The sequence below is a fragment of the Lissotriton vulgaris genome, chromosome 1_1 (assembly GCF_964263255.1).
Source record: "Lissotriton vulgaris chromosome 1_1, aLisVul1.2, whole genome shotgun sequence".
NCBI lineage: Eukaryota > Metazoa > Chordata > Amphibia > Caudata > Salamandridae > Lissotriton > Lissotriton vulgaris.
The window spans coordinates 1,984,572,429-1,984,597,141 of record NC_141685.1 but is presented as its reverse complement, the minus strand read 5'-3'; the positions used below and the strand labels follow the sequence as shown (position 1 = coordinate 1,984,597,141).

Here is a 24,713-nt window from a genome sequence, read left to right as displayed (position 1 = left end):
GGATACATCATTTCACGATTCGTGTGGTCTTCGCCATTTATACTTCGCGTTATTGTTGCATGCTGTGGGATCATATTTAAAGATTTGGACGAAAGTTAGATCTATTTATCATATAGATCCATCTACTTGGACCCATACATACTTGTAACACTGAACTTTGAGGTTACCATTCATTGGAAAACCATTTGATCTTTTGGCCTCAATTTGGCGAGATGATCCTCTCCAACATAATTTCATCTGATCTTTTTTGACTTATCCGTTACATCATTTCATATGCCATTTTGAAGATTCTCCAATCAGTAAAAGCCTTGAAGAAGTCCCCTTTGAGGGACGAAATGCATCGGCTGTATGATGCTTCGTTTTTTCTATTTTGAAATAAAGGAATAAAACTGAGGAACTTCGATCTCCGAGACTCATTGGAACTGTATTCTGAATATTGATTTGTCTCATAGAAACATTTGTGGTGCACCTGTGCTGTTATTTTTGAATAATTACGATCCCTAGGGAATCAGCATTGTTACAGTGGGTGCTATTCAGGGTGCACGCAAACCCCTGTGAAGCCAGTGGGGGTAACAAATATCACCTGGGGTGATTTTATGTTAGGTGCTGAGTCTAAGAAGGTTCCACTGTAAGGTCTTTGACTTGCACCCTGTGTAAATGATTTGTTTTCCATCTCCTGCTCCCAGCATGGTAAACATCCTTTGACACCGTGATCAGGTTATCTGGACAATGGTCTGACTGCTGGGCCTTGATCAGGGTGATTAAACAATGACCTGAAAGACCGGTCTTTGATCAAGCTGAGTGGACAATGACCTGAAAGACAGAGCTTTGATCAAACTGAGTGAACAATTAGTTGTGTACCATGCCTTGACCAGGTCACCTTCTCTAAACATCGTCTGGATCTGGTTATCAACCGCAAACACTGCCCTGATTGAACAATGAACTAACAGCTAAAAGATCAGAATAAAAAAGTATAAAAGGCTGTAAGCTGCGGAGTAAAGCAGCAGCCTCCTCTGTCTTGTTTCTGACGAGCTTGGGACTTTGTTCCATATCCCGGGCTATTTGAATAAATCTGGGTTCCTCCTCCAGACAAAGGCTCCTGTGTCTCCTTTTACTACGTAAGAATGGTATGGAAGGCTTGGACGGTCCCCCCGCCGCTGATACCCAGTAAGTGGGTTAATCCGGTTCTTCAGTGCCTTCTTGAAGAAATTACCACCAAACAATTTATACGTTAATATGTCTCAGAATTTACTTAGATGGTCACGTCAGAATTCTGGACCATATTTGCAAAACAGGTATATTTTCATGATGCAATTACACTGCGAGGATACCGATGCTGAGAGGGATTGCAGCTTATTACGGTGTGAGATCTCTCTATATTAAAAACTGTGGGGCGCAGTTGCCTCACAGCGTAGAGAGCACGTGAGCTATGTTTTTAGCTGTTGCAGACTCAAATGCGGCTCTATGTTAATGGCTGCACAGGCTGGAGGGCATGTGCTGGCTTTTTAAATAAACATATGCTCTGCGGGGTACGATCACAACCGAATAAAAAGAGCACGCGGGCTGTGTTTATTACATTAACAGTCTTAAATGCGGCTCTATATTACTAGATGCACGGGTGGTAGGGCGTGTGTGACTCCTTAGATAAGCGTGCAATCTGAGGGGCAATGAAAACCTCCTATCTTCATTCATCGCGGAACTGGTTTGGAGCCGGACCGGCAGGCCTACTGTCCATAGTTTACTTGGGTCACTCAGGTGGCTCAAAACTGTGCTGCAGCCCTGGAGACCTCTTTACCACATAAGCCCTGAGTACCCCCAGTACCATATACTAGGAACTTATAAGAGCGTAAAGTCTTTGCAAATTTGGTATTACCAAGTCGAACATAACAGCATGCGCATTGGTTAGAAGTTGCGCCGTGAACGAGCAGAGGGAGCCCCGGGATGACGGCGGATAAGGTAAGTGTATTTTATTTATTTATATGGGCCCATTTAATTATATTTAGCTATGTAGGGGAGGGGGGGCATGCAGCGCATAGTGGGGCTACGCGAAGTGCGCAGGTGGGCCTAGTTTCTCGCCCACTTTGCGTAGCTTCGCGTAGCCGCACTACGCACACTACGCCCAGGGTTAATAAAAAGTTGGAAGGGTAATTTCTTCAAAGGAATGGATGGTCCACTGGAGGGCTATACATTGTACCTTTGTGTGCATACGAAACAAAGAAATCCATTATTACATTTTAAAAAATTAGGACTAGAACCCTACTAAATTACATAGCATTTACCTTTCAGTAAGCTGAACAGAGTGTGGTGGTCAAAAAGAGAGCGTTGTGCATATATGTTGGGAATGCCAAAATGTGAAACCATTTCGGAAAGAGGTTTCAGTGGCAGAAATTATGATTTAACCAATTGCCAATGCCCAGAAGTGATGTAACAGGGATTACGCATGAAGGAGGAGAAAAGGATATTGAAAGCGGGTAGACTATTGAAATGACAGTGCCTGGGTGACAGCTAAACTGGCAAATTCCTTCTGGTGGAAGATGTGAGACCCACCATCATTATCACAGTGGTACAGTAGAAGATGGCAAATCTTAGCTACGCAACATCAAGGAGGAAAATATGAAATGTGAAATGTGACGCAGTTTGGAAAGCCCTCTCTATGATACATGTCTTAAGGGATGCCTTGTGTGGCATCCTCACAATGGCTGAGGGACTTGAATCTTCTGTAATATGGTGAAGAAGGATTGGCTGGATGTGGTGGATCTTGGGATGAGGGTGCTTAAATAGGACAAAGCATAGAGAGCTACCATGGAAGGCACAATGGAGTAGGTAACATTAAATAAAGATACGGAATGGATCACAACCTTGAGGGAAGGGGAGGATAGGGTTTCTGTAGGTGTAGGAAGGGGGCATTAGTTGCTACAGGAACCAAAGTTCATGAGAAGCCGTACCCAAACTCTGTTTCTGTTGATGTCTGCTTTATATTTGGAAACTTTAATACAAATGTGGTTTATTTACTAAAGTATACAAATGTGGCTTATTTACTAAAGTAGGACAGAGCAAGCACAAAAGGGGGTGTTAATGAGTTTAAATGATTATTGGCTGAGTAGTCTGAAGGTTACAGGCATTGCCTGATTTATCTGTCATATTTGAACACAAGAAGGAATACATGTAGGTTCTTCATAACCGAGTTGCAATCCATAATGCGAGTACATGATTCTGAATAGAAGTCTTTGCCTCATTGTTCTCAGAGAGTCAGCTATGTCCGTCTGACACAGCTGACTCTCGGAATCAGCAAATGTAGCTCCTCATGGCACAGGTACACCAAGATCCATAGAGAGATATAGATCGCTGCCTTCAGAAGATTCTTTCCATGTGCTCAACAAATTCCCCCAGTCACGAGGTACTGATACAGTTAGGCAAACACTTAAAGAACACAATGCAATGTAAGGGAGAAATCCTAGTGTAGTTGTGCCAATTAAAGAACCAAAGTTAGTAGGTAGTTGATATAGTTGGTTAGTGCATTAAAAAATGTTGATATATTTTAAATGTATGTATATTTTTAAAGCAAACTGAATGATCGGTGCCCTCTATTTACTCATATGTGGTGGAGCTTCCTTTTTTTTGCTTTTTCAGAAGTGTTCTATTACAAATATGTAGAATAAATAACACTTTCAGGTATCAAGGGATCTCCGGTGAGTAAACAACATCATCTCAATAACTTTAACAGAGGCAGAACAGTCTTAATGCGTGAAGAGCGTTCCACCTGACATTTGGGTTTATTTAACTTCAGTTCGCTATTCAGGAAACATCGTTGAAAACGCTGGAATCCGTCCATCTGCACAAAGAAACTGGACGTGTTAAACTTACCAGGATCCAATCCAAACACTGGAGATGGAAGAGAAAATGAGTATTTGATTTTGGATCCAGCATCTCTGTCAGTGGCTGTTACTGCAGCTATAGTAGAGCCAACAAGTGCATCTTCAAACACTTCGACGGTATCTCCAGGATACTTCCCACTGTGAAATTAACAACATGCATTAAACTATGGAGTAATACATTATTATCCATGGTTATTTAAAACCTTTACAATATAGCAAAAAAAAGTTTAGTTAATAAAAGATGAGTCAAGTTCATACGTGTTAAGACAATAATTCTTTCCATAAAAAAACATACTGAGATAGCAGCAGCAGGGTTAAAATGAGCATGAATTCAGTTTGGACGGCCTGTTTATCAATGTAAGATGTCCAGTAAGTTTGTCCTGGATGTCAGCCAAGGGGTCATATAGTAAAGTGCCAGTGCAATAAGTACATTTTAGAGAGTGCCCCTTCAGTAAAAAACCTGTTTGCATTAAAAGAAAAAGTAGTTAATTATAATAACAGTTCGGGGTATCCCAGTTATATGGTCAGTGTTATTCAGTGTAAGTCAAAGTCAAAGTGTCCCGCTAGAACTTGCTCTTCAGGGGTACCGTTGGATTGATCCTCTTGTCCTTCACGGTGCTGCTAGGTTTTGTGGGTTTCCTTCAACATTTTGAAGCGGGCCTCCACTGTTTCAAGGAATTTTACCATTCGGCAGCTCAGTTGGATATCATCGCCTTTGAAACAAGCGAGCACCGCTTGCCTGCAGGTCCATATCTTACGGATGTTGAAAAGTGGTCTCAAGAAGGAGCGACGTTCTTGAATGAGTTTGCTGCAGATGGCGATCAGATGAACTGTGTTTTCTTTGCGGTTCCCGAAAGTCAGCATGTTGTTGGTAATTCTGGCTGTAACCATGCGGGTAAGTGGGCCGCTGATGGCAATAGCCCTAGGTGAAATTTCAGGAACTTCTCTTTTATTTTTTGGGTAAAGCCTGTCTGTGCATAAGCTTGGGGCGAGAGCTTGGTGTACGATTGAACTGTAAGCTAGCCGTGAGCCCGCTTTGACAGGGCTTCTTTGTCCTGCAGCAATGATTCTTTTCGGACTGTCTTGTTGACCACCTTTTTGAAGCCTGCTGGGGAGCCTGGGAGTTCCCATAATTGCTGTAAGCCAAGATCGTCCATAGCAGCCTCCAAGTACAGCCTTGCAGGGCAAGTTTCTTTATTTTGAAGTTCCTTCCACAGGAGAGCATTTAGAGTTTTCGGGTCTCCCCTGCTTACTTTGTGCCAGCTTTTTATGTAGGTTCCTTTACGTGCCAGCTCTTCTTTTGGTAGCCCAAATTCATTTGAGCAGGCGATGTATACCTAGGAAGGCCAAAGATCATACGTAGAGCCTTTGCCACCATTCCATCCACTGAAGAAGCGTCCCTCCCCCTTATAGATTCGCTGCCATAAGTGATGTCTGGGATTAATTTTGCCTGAATCACCTTTATGAAAGATAGTAAGCTTGGGCCAGAAACCGCATTTTTTAAGTTTCTCAGTGCCACCGCAATAGTTAGCCCTCTCCTTTTTATGGCTTCACATTGCGGCTTGAAGTTGTCCTTGCAGTCTATGATGACCCCCAAATATCGATATTCACAGACCGTTTCCAGCTTCCTGGATGCCAAGAGCCAATTCTGTGTTACTTTCTTCTTGAGGAGGTTAATGCACATAACTTTAGATTTTTCACGGTTGATGCTAAGCCTGTTAGCAGCGGAGTATCTTGAAGTAATGTCCAGTAGCCGCTGCAGGCCTACAGGGGTCCGGCTGATAAGTAACAGGTCGTCTGCGAAAAAGAGATTCGACAGCTGGGAGCCCCCTAGCTTTGGTGCATCCAATTTGCTTTCATTTAGCAGAGTTGATAGCTCTCCCATGAAAAGATTAAAAAGTATTAGGGCGAGTACACATCCCTGTTTTACCCCTGTGTTTGTTGGGATCTTCCTTGTTAGGTAATCGCCAGAGCCTAACCTAACTTGTACCCATGTCTCGCTGTGTAGAAAGATTAGTTGGTTTAAGAGCAACAGGGGGATGTTCTGCTTATTTAACTTTTCCCACAGAAGGTTCCTGTTGACATGATCGAAATCTGAGCTGTAGTCAATGTAGCACAAATATAGCGGTTGCTTCGCTTCAAGGGTGGCATCGATTAATAAAGAAAGAGCTAGAATATTGGTAGTGGTACCCATATCATTGCAAAAACCTGTTTGATTGATGGAATTGCTGAAACATTAGCTGCCCATGATAATAGTTCCTCTAGAAGGAGTTCCGCAAAGTATTTTGCCTTGTTGTCGAGCAGGGCGACTAGCCGGTAATCTTTTGATTCGTTTTGGTCTCCCTTTTTGAAGATAGGTGAAATGATGGCTCCCCTCTATGATGATGGGATTATTGATGTCTGCAGGATTTTTTCGAACAGTGGTTTAAGAGCAACAGCCCAATATTCCGGATCTTGCTTGAACAGTATAAGGGGAATCTCATTTGGTCTTGGCGCCCCCCACGTCTTCCCTTTGAGATTCTGTTATAGATCAGTGCGCACTTAATTACAATTGCCTGATCTAGCTGCTGAGGGTTGTGGTGTTCACAGCGCAGCATTAATGGACCCTCAGTGTCCTTCGTGGGAATTGATATTCTTTGGGTGTTTGTGTCAGTACAGTTGAAATGCATGCTAAGAAAGATTATCCAGTCATCTTCTGTGACATGAGAGTTAATGCCTTGACTCTGCTCCTTGGACAGATTGTTGATCTTTCACCAGAATTGAGCACTGTTGTTAGATTGGCATCTTTTAAGAGTTTGGCCCACAGAGACTCTTCTGCTTCTTGCTTAAGTCACCAGATCAGAAACCTGCCGTCGCGCTTTAGCAGCCTCAGTTCTTCCTTGGCAGCGGGATCTGTCCTTACCCTTCATAGCATTTGGCCAATGAGAGTCTTTAGGTTTTTTAGATGAGCATTGTTTCTAAAATTATAATACTGTGTGTCCTTCGCAGATTTGCCCGCTCTTTCAAGCCGGTTTTTCCCCTTTGTTGTTCCCATGTTATTGCGTAGTGTTTCTGCAAATTTCTCCCAGCTCTCGATTAGGTCTGTTGTTTCATTTAGGACTTCGCCGAGTGCTTGCTTAGCATAGAGCAGGAGGCGCTGAGGATCATCTGTTCTGCACTTTATCCGCCTATCATTTGCAGTATATACTAATTTATGCCCATTGGCGCATAGTGGGTTTAGAATTGTGAAGGCCTCTAGTGTCACTTCTTGGGGTAAGTGGTCACTAAAGTCTAGTAAGCTGATGTGGAAATCACTTGCCAATTGAAACAGGCTACTGGAGAGGAAGTTAAAATCAATTGTTGAACTGGTTGTTTTACTGTGAAATGTTACCGCTTGGGGGCGGTTCCCTAGAAATCTTCCATTTAGTGCTCGGAGACCTAGTTCTTTTAGTCTCGCTAGGAGTTGCTGCACTGTTTTTGTACTTCTTCCTCCAGAAGTGTTATCTTGAGGGTTTGGTTCCCATCTGTGGTGATTTCTGTGGCTGGATGTTGAGCATGTTCTGATTAAAATCGCCACTAATGATCAGACTGTTTGTTTTCTCTGTGGTTAATAGTTTTATGAGCTCTTCTTTCAGTTGTTGGGCTCCTTGCTTCTTACCTCGGGGGTGTAAGAAAAGGTTTATCAGAATTATCTCCTTGTCTTTTACCTGTTCCCGAATGGAGATTCGTAGTACTTGCATTGTGTTCGGAGAGTCTAATTTGTGTGCTAGTGACACTACTGTAAACATGCTTCTTAATGAACTATATATAGCGAGGCCTCCCTTTTTGTGGCCAAATCTTGCACTCTGTGTAGGAGAGATAAAATTCAGGGTATAGCCTGGGAGTGGTGAATGAGAGTCTGTCCATGTTTCTTGCAATGCAATGAGGTCGAAACTTTGCATGTAAAGGTTTAGTTCTGTGTCCGTGAGCTTCTCTCCAAGACCATTGATGTTCCAGGAGCAGAATTTGAAATTTTTAGAGGATTTCCCGGTAACGGACTTGTTTTGTCAATGTTTTTCCGAGTTATTGTTTAAGGTCCTGGACAACCAACTTCAGTCTAAGTTGGTTGCCTCTTTCACGACATATTGCCTTCTAATGCCTTGCTCTTTTGGTTCTAGATTGTCAGGGGTGTAGCTGCGGGCCCTCCACAGTACGGAAAGTGACTGAGGGTCCTGGTTGGCCTGGTTTTGTACATTTCGTTGTTGGAATTCAGATGCCAAAGGGTCTGGGTATCTAGGTTTTACAAATGGGCGAAGAATTATGCGCCAGCTATTAAGCTTTGCTTGTTCTTTGAGCACTCTCTCAGCTAATTCCGTTGTGGCCCATACTGTTTTAGTGGCTTATACCCCTGGGTGTTCCGGTGAGACTATGAATTCCACTGACTCCAGATCATTGGTGGATATATTTTTTAAGCTGTCAATGGAGTTCAGCAAGCGTAGTATGTTACCCCTATTTAGGATGTCGAAAGCGCCCCTAGATGTGTATTCCGGAATTAGAGAAATTATAGGGTTAACTAAGTGTTCCTTTTTCCTGTTCGGACTGCTCTGTGTGGTTGTTGAGGCGTTCTCGACCCTGATGGATTCCTTTGCTGACATTCTCTGCTCTGGGGCCTTCGGTTCATCTGATCCTGTTAACTCCTGGTTTGCGATACTTGCTATTGATATGGCCTCTGGGGGTGGCCTGCTTTTGTCCCATTACCTGCATTGTGGGGAGGATTTTTATTTCTTGTGGTGCTCAACTTAATAATTTTTCCCCAGACTTATACAAGCTTTCGCTGGCGTTGGGTTTTGCGACTTTCACATTGCTCGTCTGGGCGGGTCCATCTTCTTTTTTGGGAGTCGCCCTGATGGAGGTTTTTCTTTTCCGATTCTTTTTCCTTTGGATCCTGTGCCACTGTTCCTGGTTGGGGATGGGGCATGAGCCCTGATCCGTGTCTGTTTTACAGCCCATTTGAGCCAACTTATCAAGTGTTGGGTCTGGTAATAAATTGCAAGCTTTGTTGTTCTTGCCTTTACCTTCTGCGAGGCAGTATAACTTTTGCTTGCGACCATTCCTTCCTTGTTTTCTGCCCTGCTTCGATGAGCGGCCATGTTCGCGCGGTTCTTCCTTTTGGGGGAGATCTCATGTAGCTGCTATATTACTATTTGTTGGCGATAGGAGATCTCCTTCTCTGGGCTGTCCATTTGAGCGTGGTAATATTATATGTTCCTTTTCCCTTGTCCACTGTTCTTCTTGTACTTGGGATAAGGGATCCTCAGTTGGTGTCAGAATTCCCTCTTTGTTTGTCTGCCGTGCTCTGTTTTTCCTCTCAAGTTGTCCGGTTGATGAACTGTTTTTTACAGCCTCCCTGATGTCTGAGAGAAGATTATCCATTGCTGCTGGGAGTGTGGCCAACTTGTCCACAATTGCTATGCCGGTGCAGTTCAGCTAATTCCGTTGTGGCCCATACTGTTTTAGTGGCTTCTTCCCCTGGGTGTTCCGGTGAGACTATGAATTCCACTGACTCCAGATCATTGGTGGATATATTTTTTAAGCTGTCAATGGAGTTCAGCAAGCGTAGTATGTTTCCCCTATTTAGGATGTCGAAAGCGCCCCTAGATGTGTATTCCGGAATTAGAGAAATTATAGGGTTAACTAAGTGCTCCTTTTTCCTGTTCGGACTGCTCTGTGCGGTTGTTGAGGTGGTCTTGACCCTGATGGATTCCTCTGATGACATTCTTTGGTCTGGGGCCTTCGGTTCATCTGATCCTGTTAACTCCTGGTTTGTGATACTTGCTATTGATATGGCCTCTGGGGGGGTGGCCTGCTTTTGTCCCATTACCTGCATTGGGGGGAGGATTTTTATTTCTTGTGGTGCTCAAATTAATAATTTTTCCCCAGACTTATTCAAGCTTTCGCTGGCGTTGGGTTTTGCGACTTTCACATTGCTCGTGTGGGCGGGTCCGTCTTCTTTTTTGGAAGTCGCCCTGATGGATGTTTTTCTTTTCCGATTCTTTTTCCTTTGGATCCTGTGCCACTGTTCCTGGGTGGGGATGGGGCATGAGTCCTGATCTCTGTCTGTTTCAGAGCCCATTTGAGCCAACTTATCAAGTGTTGGGTCTGGTCACAAATTGCAAACTTTGTTGTTCTTGTCTTTACCTGCTGCGAGGGAGTTTAACTTTTGCTTGCGACCATTCCTTCTTTGTTTTCTGCCCTGCTTCGATGAGCGGCCATGTTCTTGCGGTTCTTCCTTTTGGGGGAGATCCCATGTAGCTGCTATATTACTATTTGTTGGCGATAGGAGATCTCCTTCTCTGGGCTGTCCATTTGATTGTGGTAATGTTATATGTTCCTTTTCCCTTGTCCACTGTTCTTCTTGTACTTGGGAAAAAGGGACCCTCAGTTGGTGTCAGAATTCCCTCTTTGTTTGTCTGCCGTGCTCTGTTTTTCCTCTCAAGTTGTCCGGTTGATGAACTGTTTTTTACAGCCTCCCTGATGTCTGAGAGAAGATTATCCATTGCTGCTGGGAGTGTGGCCAACTTGTCCACAATTGCTATGCCGGTGCAGTTCGATTGTATAAATGTTGTCTCTTCTTGGGCCCTTTTACCCAGACTGTTCAGTTCAGTTAGCTTGTTGTCGATGTTGGCGGCAAAGATTGATAGTGAATGTAGAACTGACAGCTGGAGGTCCATCTTGTCCTATTGGTATTGGATGGCGTTAACGGACAGTTGCAGTGTGTGCAGGAGAGATTCCCATAGGTCTACCTTAGCTTGCGGTGTTGTGTTACTGGGGATGGGTTGTGAGACATTGCAATTCCGGCCTGTTGCCACCTCTTGTGGAGCCTCATGAGAGGGTGCTGTATAAGAGGCAACCAATTCTTCCCAATCTTCTTGCGTGAGGTACGAGGCTTCTGGGTCCATGACCTTCGGTGGGATAGAGGCTGAATTGACAAGGACTGGAGGAAGGCTTCGAGGAGGGTCTGAGGTTTGCTCAGAATGTGCTGGTTGATGGGCGTGTGCCTGGGGTGCGTGCGAGTCCAGTGCTGTGGTATGCTTTCCGGTAGGAGTGTCAAGAGTCTGCCCCTTTGTTTTGTCTTCGAGGTCAGTGGTCCTGCCCGTTCCTTTATTGTGCTCTGGTTGCTCCTGCCTGCAATCTTGTGTTGAGAGTATCTTTATCTCACACACAAGATCCTGAAGTGGTCCGGGGGCGCCCTGCCCTGCCATTGTTCCGGGGCCCGTGTTCCGCGTATTCAGGTGGCTTGATGCGCTAGGTACTGATGCTGGTGTTTTGAGAGCATCAAGCGCGTCAGGAGCACCGGGCACCTCAAGTGCCTTTTGTATCCGTGGGTTTTCCTCAACGTCTCTGGCTGTGTCATGCCAATCTTCTGGGAAAATTTTCGCTCCAGTTGGTTTTGGAATGCCCTTCATGGTCCAGTTTATTATGGTTCCAGTGTTCAGGGCGCTCTGGATGGGGTCTTGATGTTCCCTCTTGTATGCCCATGGTTTTATTTTTAGCACCTGGTCCAGGGTCAGGTCCGAGTCCCGCTTTCTAATGTTCATAAGAGTCACCCTGCTGTGATGCTCACTGCATTTTTCAGTCTGTGTGACATCAGGGCCCTACCTATCATCGCTAACTTCTTCTTCTTCCTCTTCGTCATCTTCGTTATCTATCTCCTCTGCGGCGGGCTCTCTCTTCAACCCTCTCGTTGGCTCTTTCATTGACACTGACTGAAGCTCTTGTTCTGGTGCGTAGGTTCTCGTGAGCATCGGAGTAGGCAAGCTATTGGCATTCCGGCTGTTCAAGCAGAGGACCGAGCCATCGTCCTTAATGAATGAAAATGTTGTGTAAATTTTTGGTTGGAAACTAGTTTTGCCCGGAATAGCTTTGCTGCTTGCTTCCCCTCACCCTTTGAGGTTTAGTGAAGGTTTTGGGCTAGGGAGACCTAAGAGTAAGGGGGTAGGGGGTATCAGCTGCACTTCTCCTCCTCCTTCCTTTTTAACTTCCATCACCCCTTTCTTCAAGTCGTCTTCGCTGGTATTCTTGGGGTCCTTACTGAGTATCTTGTTGCCCTTGTTTGCTCTCCTGGCTCTTTTAGTAGGATTCAGAGGTGCCTGTGGGTCCCTAGACCTCCCGGATCTCATTGTGATCCCCTGTTCCTTCTCCTACTCCTTTTCTTTTTCTTCACAGGATGCTGCACTTGCGTCAGTGCGTTTGTTGCGCTGGTTACTTTGGACGCTGGGCGCCTGAGACCAGTAGCTGAGTCGGGGGGGGGGGCGGAGTCAGTTACTGCGGCCTGAAGGGCTGAGTCGGGAGCTAGTTATTGTGTTTTTTTCATGAGTGCTTTTTTGGATTCCTTCGGTCGTTAAATGAATGCTGATTGCCTAGTTTCCTGACTCGCCTAACTGCACTAGGCTTAAAATTGACTTTGGCTTTGTTTAACTTGCAGGCCCACCTACCTGACCCCAGTTGTCCTGTGATTCTCTGGGCGGGTCTCCGCCTCCCAGATCTGGTCTCGGCTCTCAGTTCTCTGCTGGGCACAGTTTAAGTGTAGTGTTGGACGACTGCACGGGCAGACCTGGCTGACAGCTACAGGCCTCCACCTGCTTTGTACTTTGTACTTGGTGCTTGTGCTATGATTGTTTCCGTTTGCTTACGTTGGCTGCCAACACCAACACCAGCTCTAATTATGTTACCCCTGCTCCAGCTCATTGAAAGGGGTGAGGGGGGCCAGGCACTCCAGAGGGAGAAGAGGAGCGTCGTCAGCTGCTGGGTCACCCTGCGGCATCCCCCATGCGTGATAGATAACTGGTGATTACTGCCTGATTTTAGCAGCTCACGCCCCCTGCTGATAGCCCCCAGGGAAGGCAGCTAGCCACCAGCTCTTGCTCTTGGGGGGCGGGCACTCTGGGCAGTTCGACTCGCCGGCTGACCTCGAGCGGCCCCTTCACAGCCTCCGCCCCCACCTCAGCTGCAGCAGAGAATGAGGCACAACAAGGCAAGGCACAACACCCTGCAGGGAGGTATTTTGTCCCACACAGCTCCCCCGTCATCTGGGTGTTTTTTTGCGGCTGCCACGGGATGCCGGTGACTGGTGTCTCTCGCGGGTGCCTCTTGCAGCTCGCGGTTCCTGCCTCAGCCACAGCGTGCGGGTGGGAGGTCTGCGTCGCTGTTCGCTGTAGAAGACCGCCACTACCCACCCGCACAGCCTCGGCAATCTCGCGGGGGGGGCAACAAACGCCAAAGCAGCCACCCGACAGAGAATCGGCAGCCTTTTGCAGCAGCGGTGAGTCAGCCATCAAACACCCAGCGATGAGTCAGAGATGAGTCAGCAGTCACGAGACTCCAAACGCCTACAGCAAGCGATCACCACATTCCTGCCACAGAGACATGCATTAAACTTTTTTGACCTGTGGCTCCCCTGACCTAATCGGCAGTTGGCCGTGGCTCCCCACCATTTTTTTACCGGTGGGTGGGTGGGTGGTGTGTACCTCCTGTTATCTTCCTTAAAGTATTTGGGACGCAATGAAGGTATTATATTGGCTGGAATGCTTGAATTATTAATCTCATCCACTGGCTGCATCCCAATCCATCGTTTTTTTCCCCAACAGAGTACCTGGTCCCAAACCATTATTTATGCCATGCTGCTTTCAGTACCTTTTGGTACTGAGACCCGCTCTGAGAAAATGGAACATTGAGTTTGGTCTGTCGTAATCAGTATCCCCAGCCTTATTTTTACACTAAAAAGGTCTGTCCTTCCATCTGTGTGCCCATCTATATCCAAACATATTCAACCATTTGCACACCTATCCACCATATATCCTTCCGTCCATCATTTCACTCATCCATCCCTCCATCCACCCTTTCACTCATCCATCCATTATTCATCTACCCACCCTTTCACCCCATCCATCTGTACAATCATCCATGCATCCACTCTTCCACCCAGCCATCCATTCACTTACTCATCCATCCACCCATTCACTTACTCATCCATTCACCCAGTCAGTTATCCTTCCACCCATTCACCCTTTCAGTCATTCATCCTCCCTTTCTCTCTCCATCCCCCTTTCACTTATCCATCCATCTACCCACCCATTTACTCATCCATTCATGAATCCATCCATCCATTGATCCTATTACTCATCCGTTCTTTCACTCATCCAACCATCCGTTCACTCATCCAGCCATCAGTTCTCTCATCCATCCACCCTTTCACTTCACTCATCTATCCACCCTTTCACTTCACTCATCTATCCATCCTTTTGTCCATCTACCCCCTTTCACTAACTCATCAATCCTTACATCCACCCTTTCACTCATCCATCCATTCACCATTTCACTTATCAATTCATCCATCCACCCATTCACTTGCCCATCATCTACCCTTTCATTCATCCACCCATCCATCCTTTCACACACCCATCCACCAATTCACTCGCCCATCAGCTGCCCTTTCACTCATCCATCCATCCATCCTTTCACACACCCATCCACACTTTTACCCATCCATCTACCCTTGCACCCATAGATCTACCCTTCCACCCATACATCCATCTATTTACATTTTCTCTCATCCATACTTCCATTCATTCACTCACTCATCCGTCCATCCTTTCTTTCATTATCTATCCATTCCCCCTTTCATTCATGCATTCATCCTTTCAGTAATCCATCCAGCCATTCAGACATTCCTTCACTTATTTACTCACCCACTTTTTCACATTATGAGCTGAGCCTTTGTTTGCAGAGTGGCAGGCAGAAGAGTCCCATCAAGAATGAACTAAAGCAAGGGGTGGGCTGGTGGAGAGTTCACTATGCCCCTGCACATAGGCAGACTGAAAACGTAGAAGTCATGCATGATGCACAGTGCCAGGATGTGAGGTTACTGTAACATGGTGTTTTTTCCAGGGCTTTAAGCGGTGTAAAAAAACTGGGGGGTCTCTTCAAAGGGGGTGTTTGACGTAATTAAGAGCGCATCTTAAAACACCTAGGCTAAACATATGCGCTTAGCATAGTGTTCTGCCTCACTGGTATTATGTTGTCTCTGTCATTGCATCCAGATATATAATACAGCAAGTATCATTACACCCCAACAAGCCAGGACTATTGGCTTTGTCAATGGTTGCTAGTTCCTTAAAAAAAAAAAAAAAAGGAGCAACCATGGCTTTGTTGAATACAATATTGAAAATACTTCAGTTCTAAAATGACAGGCTAGCCTCTGGTGTTTGACAAAAAAAAAACCCTCGGACTAGTACACTGGTTGATCCAAGTGATGCAACTTGCAAATGTGGTTATAAATAAATAAATAACAACACCCACGAATCCAAAAAAGTTGGGTGGCATCTGCTCCAAATAAAATAAGCAGAAATGAAAAGTGACTGGGTTCCCTTTATTTGATACATGTGATTACGTTGTCCTACCCAGCGCTCATTTGGACACAACCTCCCCTTGTCTTATATTCACTTGTACACTGAGGCAGGAGGAGGCCGCCACATGGTGTCACACCCCCAGACTGCCCCATTGTCATTCAGTAAGTGGCAATCAGCGGCATACTGAATGACAATGGGCGGGAGGGGCTGCTCGTGCTCCTGGAGGAGTGCGAGGCGCCTCCAGCAGCAGGGGTGAGGCCTCTCACAGGGGAGCAGCGCTGCTCCCTGTGATGGCCAAAATTACAGATAGTGTGCGCGGCGCCCCTGGCACCTCATTGCGGCGCACTGGGGCGCCGCGGCGCACAGTTTGGGAACCACAGAACTATGGGTATGAAACACACGAATGTTATTTACCGATGCTATTTTCCTGAAATTAGCCTCCAATAAAAGATTTTGTGGAATAATCAATTATTTCTGTTGAAAAGTGGACTTGCTCTGAGGAATGATTAAATACTATGCGATATTAGTGAAATAAACATCATATTTATCAGCACTTGTACTAAATAATGTGACCTGCTAATTTGGAATGCTTTTAATGGCTCCCTTCATAATTTTCCTAATTATCATTTATCAAAAAGCCCGTACGATAACGGTATTCATAATGGTTGTTACCTTTCTCTTACTCATTCGTTTTCATCAGTTGGGAATGGATTATAAGAAGCTTTCCTCTGCACTGGTGTTCTGTTTTAGGTACATTTCTTTTCATAAGTGCTTTCTCGCTGTAGCTAATTGTAGTCAAGCACATTATTCATGCCACACACCCCTTCTAAACACAACTTTTGATGTCGTTTGTGTATTTACCATGTACAGTTATACCGGGCCTCAAATCTCTAGGCATCTGAATGTATGCTTTTATATATTAGAAAACACACGCTAGGAAGACTTACGAAGACATTGCTCTTTATAACTATTTCCTAGGTGACACCACAGACATATACCACATTGGAATACATATCTTAGAAGTGCTTACACAAACTCAGGAGGCTCGTCGTTCACATCGTTGATGTTGACAGTAAGCATCCCTTCACAGAAACGACCGCTCTTGTCTGTTACTCTAATTTTAAGCTGGAAAGTCTACAAAATTAAAAAATCGAAAAAGAACAACGTGAGTAAAAAATACAAATTGACAAAATGAATGTTCTCAGTCCACAGAAAAAGTGAAACATTATACAGTGTGTCCATGTTTAGAGATGATATTAAGCCAGTTGGCTAGTAGTGGACACAATAAATATGTAAAGTCTGATTATTTGTAATTCTCCTCTGAAAAAAATGTCAGTATCGTAGCAGAACAAGCTCGTCTTAGTTGTGTCATTTCTCATTACATGTTTCATGCACACGTTTGCTATTTTCTCATAAAAAGGTGTCATAGATCATTGCTTTGTCATAAACTCTTTTTGATGTTATCTCTGCTCTATCAATACTTTTGCGTCTTCATCATCTATCATTCACCATTAGTAGGCTTTTGGGGCACGCTTATCACAGCACTTGGGGGTTTACCTAGGGAAGGTGCTCCAGGGAGGTGGGAGGTGTCAGTCATCCATCTCCTGGCATGATCGAGTGGGTGCTGTGATTTGGACTGGCTAACATGCTAATAGCAATGCTTCCATTTGGAGGTTTTCTTGTGACCTACCAACCCAGCTCTTGCAGATGTTATTGGTTGTTCAAGGAATCTCCATCATAAGTCATGGATGGTTGCATAAATGAGACCATAAGTTATTGTTGCCGGATTGACTGGATTTAGTACCCGCTTATAGAAAATATGTCAATGCATGATATATCTGTCAGGTGCATTGTTAAAGAGAGTGGAAGAGCTGTTGAATTCTCTTCCTGAACTACAACATTTTGGTATACAAGAGTTTTATCATTCTCACCAGTCATACCATGCTCTCCCTGTTCTGATTTCTCCTTTCTCCAAGGAGCCCCTTATGGTTTGAATGTATATTTGGATGTTATAATAAAAGAAAAAAGGACACATTGTAGGAGTAGTGTGAAGTAACGCAACGTAAGTTAAGTTAACAGTTTTGTGTAATCAGCGAAGAAACTAAAAATATGTTTAGGATATAGCACAAGGGTCAGTGTTCAGCGGTCTCCTAAGTGGACTCTGATTTCTTGCACTAACTCTTGTTTGATATTTTCTTGAGGACCCACACCCTAACACTTTCTAAATTAACCTTTTCTGAATCAGAGCAATTGTCAAAGTTCACTTTATGGAGAGTAGAAGGGTAATTGTGATGGTGGTCTCCCCAAGTGGGTGTTGGGCATGTGGGAGTAAGTTACAAATAACTTATTGGGGGGCAAAAAAATATGCTCAAGCTGATTGTAGAGAATTCATGTATAGTTGCCTAATGATATTGTTCCCTTTTGTCACAGAGGGGTGAAGCGTCCACCTACAGGCTGTTGTGGCAGGTGCACCGCCGTCGTGAGGCCATTTTCCGCTCGCCATATTACAATGGTAGGCGATACAAACTCTGACCGCCAAGCATGCAACAGTCCGCCTTGAGCCCCCTGGTGCTGCGAAGGCCCTCGTATTCTGATAAATGGCAGCCACCACCGTTAGGATCATGATGGTCCCTGCACACCAGCCTTTCCATGCCGGTTCTCCCTCCTTCGAAAGGCTGGTGGGATGGACTTTGTAGGCCCATAGTGGGCCCCCTTTAACCCGGGGACTTTGGTTTTGGTGCCCTACATTTCCCTGCACCATGTGGCAGGCACCGCATGCTGCTTGCCACGTACTGCAGGGAAATGGAGAAAGGGCATTTATAACATTGTGGTGGGTGCTGCAGGCAGCAGTACCCGCCGCAATGTTAAGTATGGCACTTTCAGCCACCTTGGTGGATCGCGCATCGTAATACCACCTGTGGTATCACCGCCCTGTAGGCAGGTGGTCCCACGAGACAATGGTGAACGGACTGCAGTCCTTCCACCAGGGCCGGACTGGCTACCGGGCAGTTGTGTGTGCTGCTGTTTTCATTGATAGGGACCTGTGTGTGAAAAATGAAATTCGTTTTGCTTTTTTTTATTTCAATGCGCACGCAGGTCCCCATCAACGAAATAAGCCCCCACCACAGAGAAATTAGCCCCCAGCTCGGCAGCACACACAACTGCCCGGCAGCCATTCCAGCCCTGCCGTCCACCATTGTAATCAGCCCTAGAGTATCTCCCCTGGCAGAAGGAGTGCGCCCTACAATTAGAACTTGAAGGATACTGTTAAAAAATTCAATTCACACCCATCATTCTTTGACAGGAGTTCCAGGTACACCAGAACTAACTCTCTCTCTCTCACCCTCTTTCTCTCTCTCTCTCTCTCTCTCCCTCTCCCTCTCTCTCTCGCTCTCTCTCTCTCTCTCTCTCTCTCTCTCCCTCTTGCGCTCTCTCTCTCTCTCTCTCTCTCTCTCTCTATCTCTCTGTCTCTTGCTCGGTTGCCTCTTCTGTTACTAAGGATTTACCTCAGGGGGAGTGGTGGAAGATCTTTTCTTTGGCAGAAGTCCTGAGAATGTAGGTGGATATTCCTTGGTGTGACAGATGTATTATTTCTAATTGAAATCTAACTCTGTATGACATTGATGTAATCTCTGGTATTTTTAGGCACAGCACCCTCTTTTCTATGACACCTGTTTATCTCTGACCAAGTACATATTTATCTCATTGGACAATGCAATTTGTCATCAGTGTTTGAACGAATTCGCTCTTGGTTTCTAAGCCGATGAAATGAAAGCAAATGTACACTTTGAAGTCAAAATAGCAGAATATTTATGTGGACTGGCAGGCTCCACAAAGTGAGAAGTAAAACCATTTTCCAAAAGACTGATCCATTTGAAGGTTTATATTCTTTTTTTCTGGTAGCTGCTAATCCCATAATCCCATCTGCTCCATTATTATTGCATTGGGTGAAATCCCCAAAATAATTTTTCCATGCATTCTATTGGTGCATAATGGTGCCAAATGGCTGTACACTGCTGAAAAATGTATGTAATCTCTATTTCGAAGTGTATGGGAAAGATTGCTCCTGGTTTCACAATTATCATAATTACAAGTAGGGTGATGTTTCATCAGGCCACAAATGCTGTCAATTAAAAAGGGAAAGGCCCTGTATTTATCGAGTTCTGAGAATTTTGGTCCAGTAAACACAAAAGCATCTTCCTGCACAAAAAAAAGCAATGACTTAGTTTAGAAAAGGCTTCAGAATGGGAAATCTTGCAGTAACCTTTACCGCCAACTAGTCACAGAACAAAGCATTTATAAGAGTCAAATCTCAATTTTGCAGGAAGCAAAACGTTGTTTTAGATGTCAGTCACTGCCAGGCATTCAACACAGGAATAGGACAGGCAAACCTTCTCCAAGCAAAACGACAGGGCCGTTTCTAGGTGTTTTCCCCCTGCGGCTTAATTTCAAGTGGCTCTGAGTATAAATAACACCAACAATCAAAGAGCACATGGCAAAACAGCTGAGTAGATTAACCACTTGCTGCAGAGATCTGCAGTGTTAGCTTGTCACAAATTGAAATAGTTGCACAGTTTACTCAGCCTTTTATCTTTCCAAGTTAAAAAGTAGTGCCTTTGTGTTGAATAATATTGACCTATTATCTAAGCCCTGAGGCACAATTTAATTAGCGATGTATGTTTTGTAAGTGGGCGTATAGAGCGCAAACGTAGCCGTAGAAGATCACAGTGCGGTACAATAGTTGCCTGGGTACATTTGAGTTGTAAATCATATAGAGCTGCCAAACTGACTCTAGAACCAGGTGGATTGAAGAGTCTTGCTATATGTATGATTTTATTCACGCCGGTCAAGCATCACACTCTTAATATCTAACCGCCACTGATATGTCTCGCCGCATAAATCGTGACAAACAACCACAAAAGCTAAAGCGCAAGAGGCAGAGCACAATGTGAACTTCTTTATATTGCAGGTTAGAAAATAAATTATGGCTATTCGTCTTTTTTTCACTATTTCCAGACCATACTTAGACCGGAACCTGTATTTTGGGGTGAAAAAACAAAAAAAGAACTTCAGATTGATGTGATGGAAAAAATAAGCCTCGTAGCACCATATATTTTTTTATGAGTGGCGTGCTATTAGAAACCTGTTTGCACTGCTTAAAAAAAAAATGAAATTACCTGACATGGTTATTTTATTTCCTAGGCACCAGAGCAGCCGACACAAACATTCCGTCCCTCGCGTGCCGAGAGAGAGGGTGGTGCGACGTGTGAGACGTATTCACCATCACTGGCTGCTGCATAAAGCACCACTTGGAGATAGGCCAAAAATCATGCCCTGCGCTACAAGATTGATGACACTAGGGACCCACACACTGGTACTGCCAGCCTGCTCCACACACCACTATGCTAGGGTGCGCTGCGCAGCATGTTAAAGCAGGTGCGCTTTCACTCACATACAGGTGCTGCTGCCTGCCCATGAGGCAAAAAAGTTGCTTAGTGCAGTACAACTTTTTCTGATGCAGCCCCTCTCTGAATGACTGTTTGTTAATCTAGGCCCTGATTCCTTACTGCTGTTACAGATTGAGTCTCCCAATAATATGCAGTGATCTACGACATGAATTCTGGGAAGGAATTCTGTTTGACACTTTAAGAAAGAGCTTATTGTGCTGTATGTTGTGCTCCTTTAAGCTTTGTTATCTCTGACAACCCCCTTTATCTCCTTTATCTCCACTTCTCCACGATTTTCTTTCTATTTTACTTTTCCATTTGTCACTTGGAGCACTGCAAAGTGTTCCTTGCAAACTTAGTGGTGTTATTTAAAATAGAATATATTTGTAGCTTTTCTTACTTTTTTTACGTTCACTCACATGTGTACTCTTTTCCAGGTGTCTGCACGAGAATGGTGACCTTATTTATACTGCTTTTAAAGGGTATGAAATGGGTTCCCTAAGGTTTCTTTACAATACTGAAATTATAAAAATGAAAAGAAGGATAACATGCATAAAGAACTTCACCTGCCACTTCTGTGAAATGAATGCAGACTGTTCCAGTGGGCATTATATGCATGCACAAAGTAAAAATGTTTTCCCCCCTCTTGCCGCCCTTGCCCTTTTGGCGCCCTAGGCAGCCGCCTAGTCTTGCCTAATGGTAGAAACAGCCCTGCAAAACGATCATATAGATATACATATTAATAATCCAAAAATTGAAGAATGAAATTCCACAGAAATTACTCCAGTCAATGTGGTATATTAAAGTTATAAGATGTTTTTACATTTGTAGAAAGGTTCTTTGTCTTTGTTAATAGATATGTAGAAAATCCAATAGATAAATGAGAGAAAAACAGTACCCCCTTCGTGTAAAAAGTAGAAAAGAAAATATTTTCCTTTTAAATTCATTCAGAAGTAGTAGTAGTGTTGGGATCCTTCCAATATGGATAAAGCGACCCTCTGTCGCCAAATGTAAGAATCAGGTGAGCCAGCTTTGAAGTAGTTAATACGTTTATTCCACAGAAAATATCCCATCCACATCAGAGCTGTTACAAGGATGCAAGCCAGGCTTCAACTGCCCCACATCATGTTCAGTTCATAACATTCCGAAGCACCTGGCAACAGATGTAGAACCTTAAGATGCCACATGCTACTCATCAACCATTTAGAGTTGGAATGCAAATCCTTGAACGGGAGATTTACTGACCATGATTCACAAGACATTGGCCTACCTCTGATCCAAGAAGGACATAGTTGTATTGCCTGCTGACCACTTAGCAAGGATTAGGTCTATGGAGTGGACAGGAATAGATGTCATAACAATGGTATTAAGATAGAATATCGACGGGAAAATATCGACTAGCATTAATATCGTGGTAAGAATATCGAAAGAAAAAAATATCGTCGTTGTAAATATCGTTGTAAAAAATATCGTTTTGTTAGAATGACATAAATATCGTCAAACAAAAATATCGATGAATAGAATATCGTTGACTAAAAAATCGTTGTATATAATATCGACAAAAAAATCTAATGTGTTTAAAAAAAAAACAATAATTAATATTTTTGTTAAAAATTTAGAAAAATACTTTAATAATAATAATTATAAAAAATTTTTTTTTACAAAAGATTTGTTAAAATTTTAGTAGCGGGTTATTGGTATTATAGGGGATAAGGGTGGGTAGTAATTTAAAATTATATTTAAAAAATAAACAAATTAGGAATTTTATCAGAAATCGAAATTTACATTTTCTAAATATAATATTTCACGAAATTTTATTTGTAATCATTAATTAATAACTAATATATTAATTTTAGTAGTGGGTCATTGGTATTTTAGGGGCTAAGGGTGGGTATTAATTATAAAATTATTTAAAAAAAAAAATTTATAATAAAAATCGAAAATAAATCAGAAATAGAAATTTTACAATAAAATTTAGAAATTTAAACGAAATTATTTTTTTAATGATAGTGAAAAATTTCATATTAATATTTTAGTAGCGGGTTATTGGTATAATAGGGGATAAGGGTGGGTAGTAAATTAGATAATATGTTTAAAAAAAATCGAAAAATAAGAACAAATTAGAAATTTTATCAGAATTCGAAATTTACAAATCAAAATTTGAAATTGTCACGAAATTTTAATTGTTATATGTATATTGTTTACTATCCTGCACATTCCCTGATATAAGTGTGATTGGAGTTAGAATAGTAATTTTTTTAATTTGACAGTCCAGCACATTCCCTGAGTTAAGTTATGTTTGGAGTTAGAATAGTAATTTATTATGGTTTACTATCCAGCATTTTCCCTGACTTATGTTGGATAGGAGTTAGATTAGTAAATTATTCTGGTTTATTATCCAGCACTTTCCCTGACTTATGTAGGATTGGAGTTAGAATAGTAAATTATTATGGTTTATTATCCAGCACTTTCCCTGACTTATGTTGGATTGGAGTTAGAATAGTAATTTATTATGGTTTACAATCCAGCACTTTCCCTGACTTATGTTGGATTGGAGTTAGAATAGTAATTTATTATGGTTTACTATCCAGCACTTTCTCTGACTTATGTTGGATTGGAGTTAGAATAGTAAATTATTATTGTTTATTATCCAGCACTTTACCTGACTTATGTTGGATTGGAGTTAGAATAGTAATTTATTATGGTTTACAATCCAGCACTTTCCCTGACTTATGTTGGATTGGAGTTAGAATAGTAATTTATTATGGTTTACTATCCAGCACTTTCCCTGACTTATGTAGGATTGGAGTTAGAATAGTACATTATTATTGTTTATTATCCAGCACTTTCCCTGACTTATGTTGGATTGGAGTTAGAATAGTAAATCATTATGGTTTATTATCCAGCACTTTCCCTGAATTATGTTGGATTGGAGTTAGAATAGTAAATTATTATGGTTTATTTTCCAGCACTTTCCCTGACTTATGTTTGATTGGAGTTAGAATAGTAAATTATTATGGTTTATTATCCAGCACTTTCCCTGACTTATGTTGGATTGGAGTTAGAATAGTAAATTATTATTGTTTATTATCCAGCACTTTCCCTGACTTATGTTGGATTGGAGTTTGAATAGTAAATTATTATGGTTTATTATCCAGCACTTTCCCTGACTTATGTAGGATTGGAGTTAGAATAGTACATTATTATTGTTTATTATCCAGCACTTTCCCTGACTTATGTTGGATTGGAGTTAGAATAGTAAATCATTATGGTTTATTATCCAGCACTTTCCCTGAATTATGTTGGATTGGAGTTAGAATAGTAAATTATTATGGTTTATTTTCCAGCACTTTCCCTGAATTATGTTTGATTGGAGTTAGAATAGTAAATTATTATGGTTTATTATCCAGCACTTTCCCTGACTTATGTTGGATTGGAGTTAGAATAGTAATTTATTATGGTTTATTATCCAGCACTTTCCCTGACTTATGTTGGATTGGAGTTAGAATAGTAAATTATTATGGTTTATTATCCAGCACTTTCCCTGACTTATGTTGGATTGGAGTTAGAATAGTAATTTATTATGGTTTATTATCCAGCACTTTCCCTGACTTATGTTGGATTGGAGTTAGAATAGTAAATTATTATGGTTTATTATCCAGCACTTTCACAGAGTTATGTTGGATTGGAGTTAGAATAGTAAATTATTATGGTTTATTATCTAGCACTTTCCTTGACTTATGTTGGATTGGAGTTAGAATAGTAAATTATTATGGTTTATTATACAGCACTTTCCCTGACTTATGTTGGATTGGAGTTAGAATAGTAATTTATTATGGTTTACTGTCCAGCAGAATTATTATTATTTTTAATTCAGCAGTATCTATTTATTATTTTTAATAAGAATCATATATGTTATGTAGTAATATTCATTTCATAAATATACAATAAAAACATTTTTATAACATTTTTACATTAATATGACAAGTCAAAAATAAGAAACAAATTTTAAAAAAAAAAAATGT

The 24,713-nt window shown here is 42.6% G+C and overlaps 1 protein-coding gene across 1 annotated transcript in view; it reads right to left on the bottom strand.

Moving 5' to 3' along the window:
• The window catches only part of LOC147751480 (cadherin-related family member 3-like), an 853,888-nt gene that overhangs the window by 599,270 nt on the left and 229,905 nt on the right, over positions 1-24,713 (bottom strand). Inside the window, exons 6-7 of the mRNA XM_086933301.1 lie at positions 16,272-16,375; positions 3,865-4,013 (exon numbers count right to left, since the gene is read on the bottom strand). Coding sequence (XP_086789427.1) covers positions 3,865-4,013; positions 16,272-16,375 — 253 coding nt within the window. The remainder of the gene's footprint in view (positions 1-3,864; positions 4,014-16,271; positions 16,376-24,713) is intronic.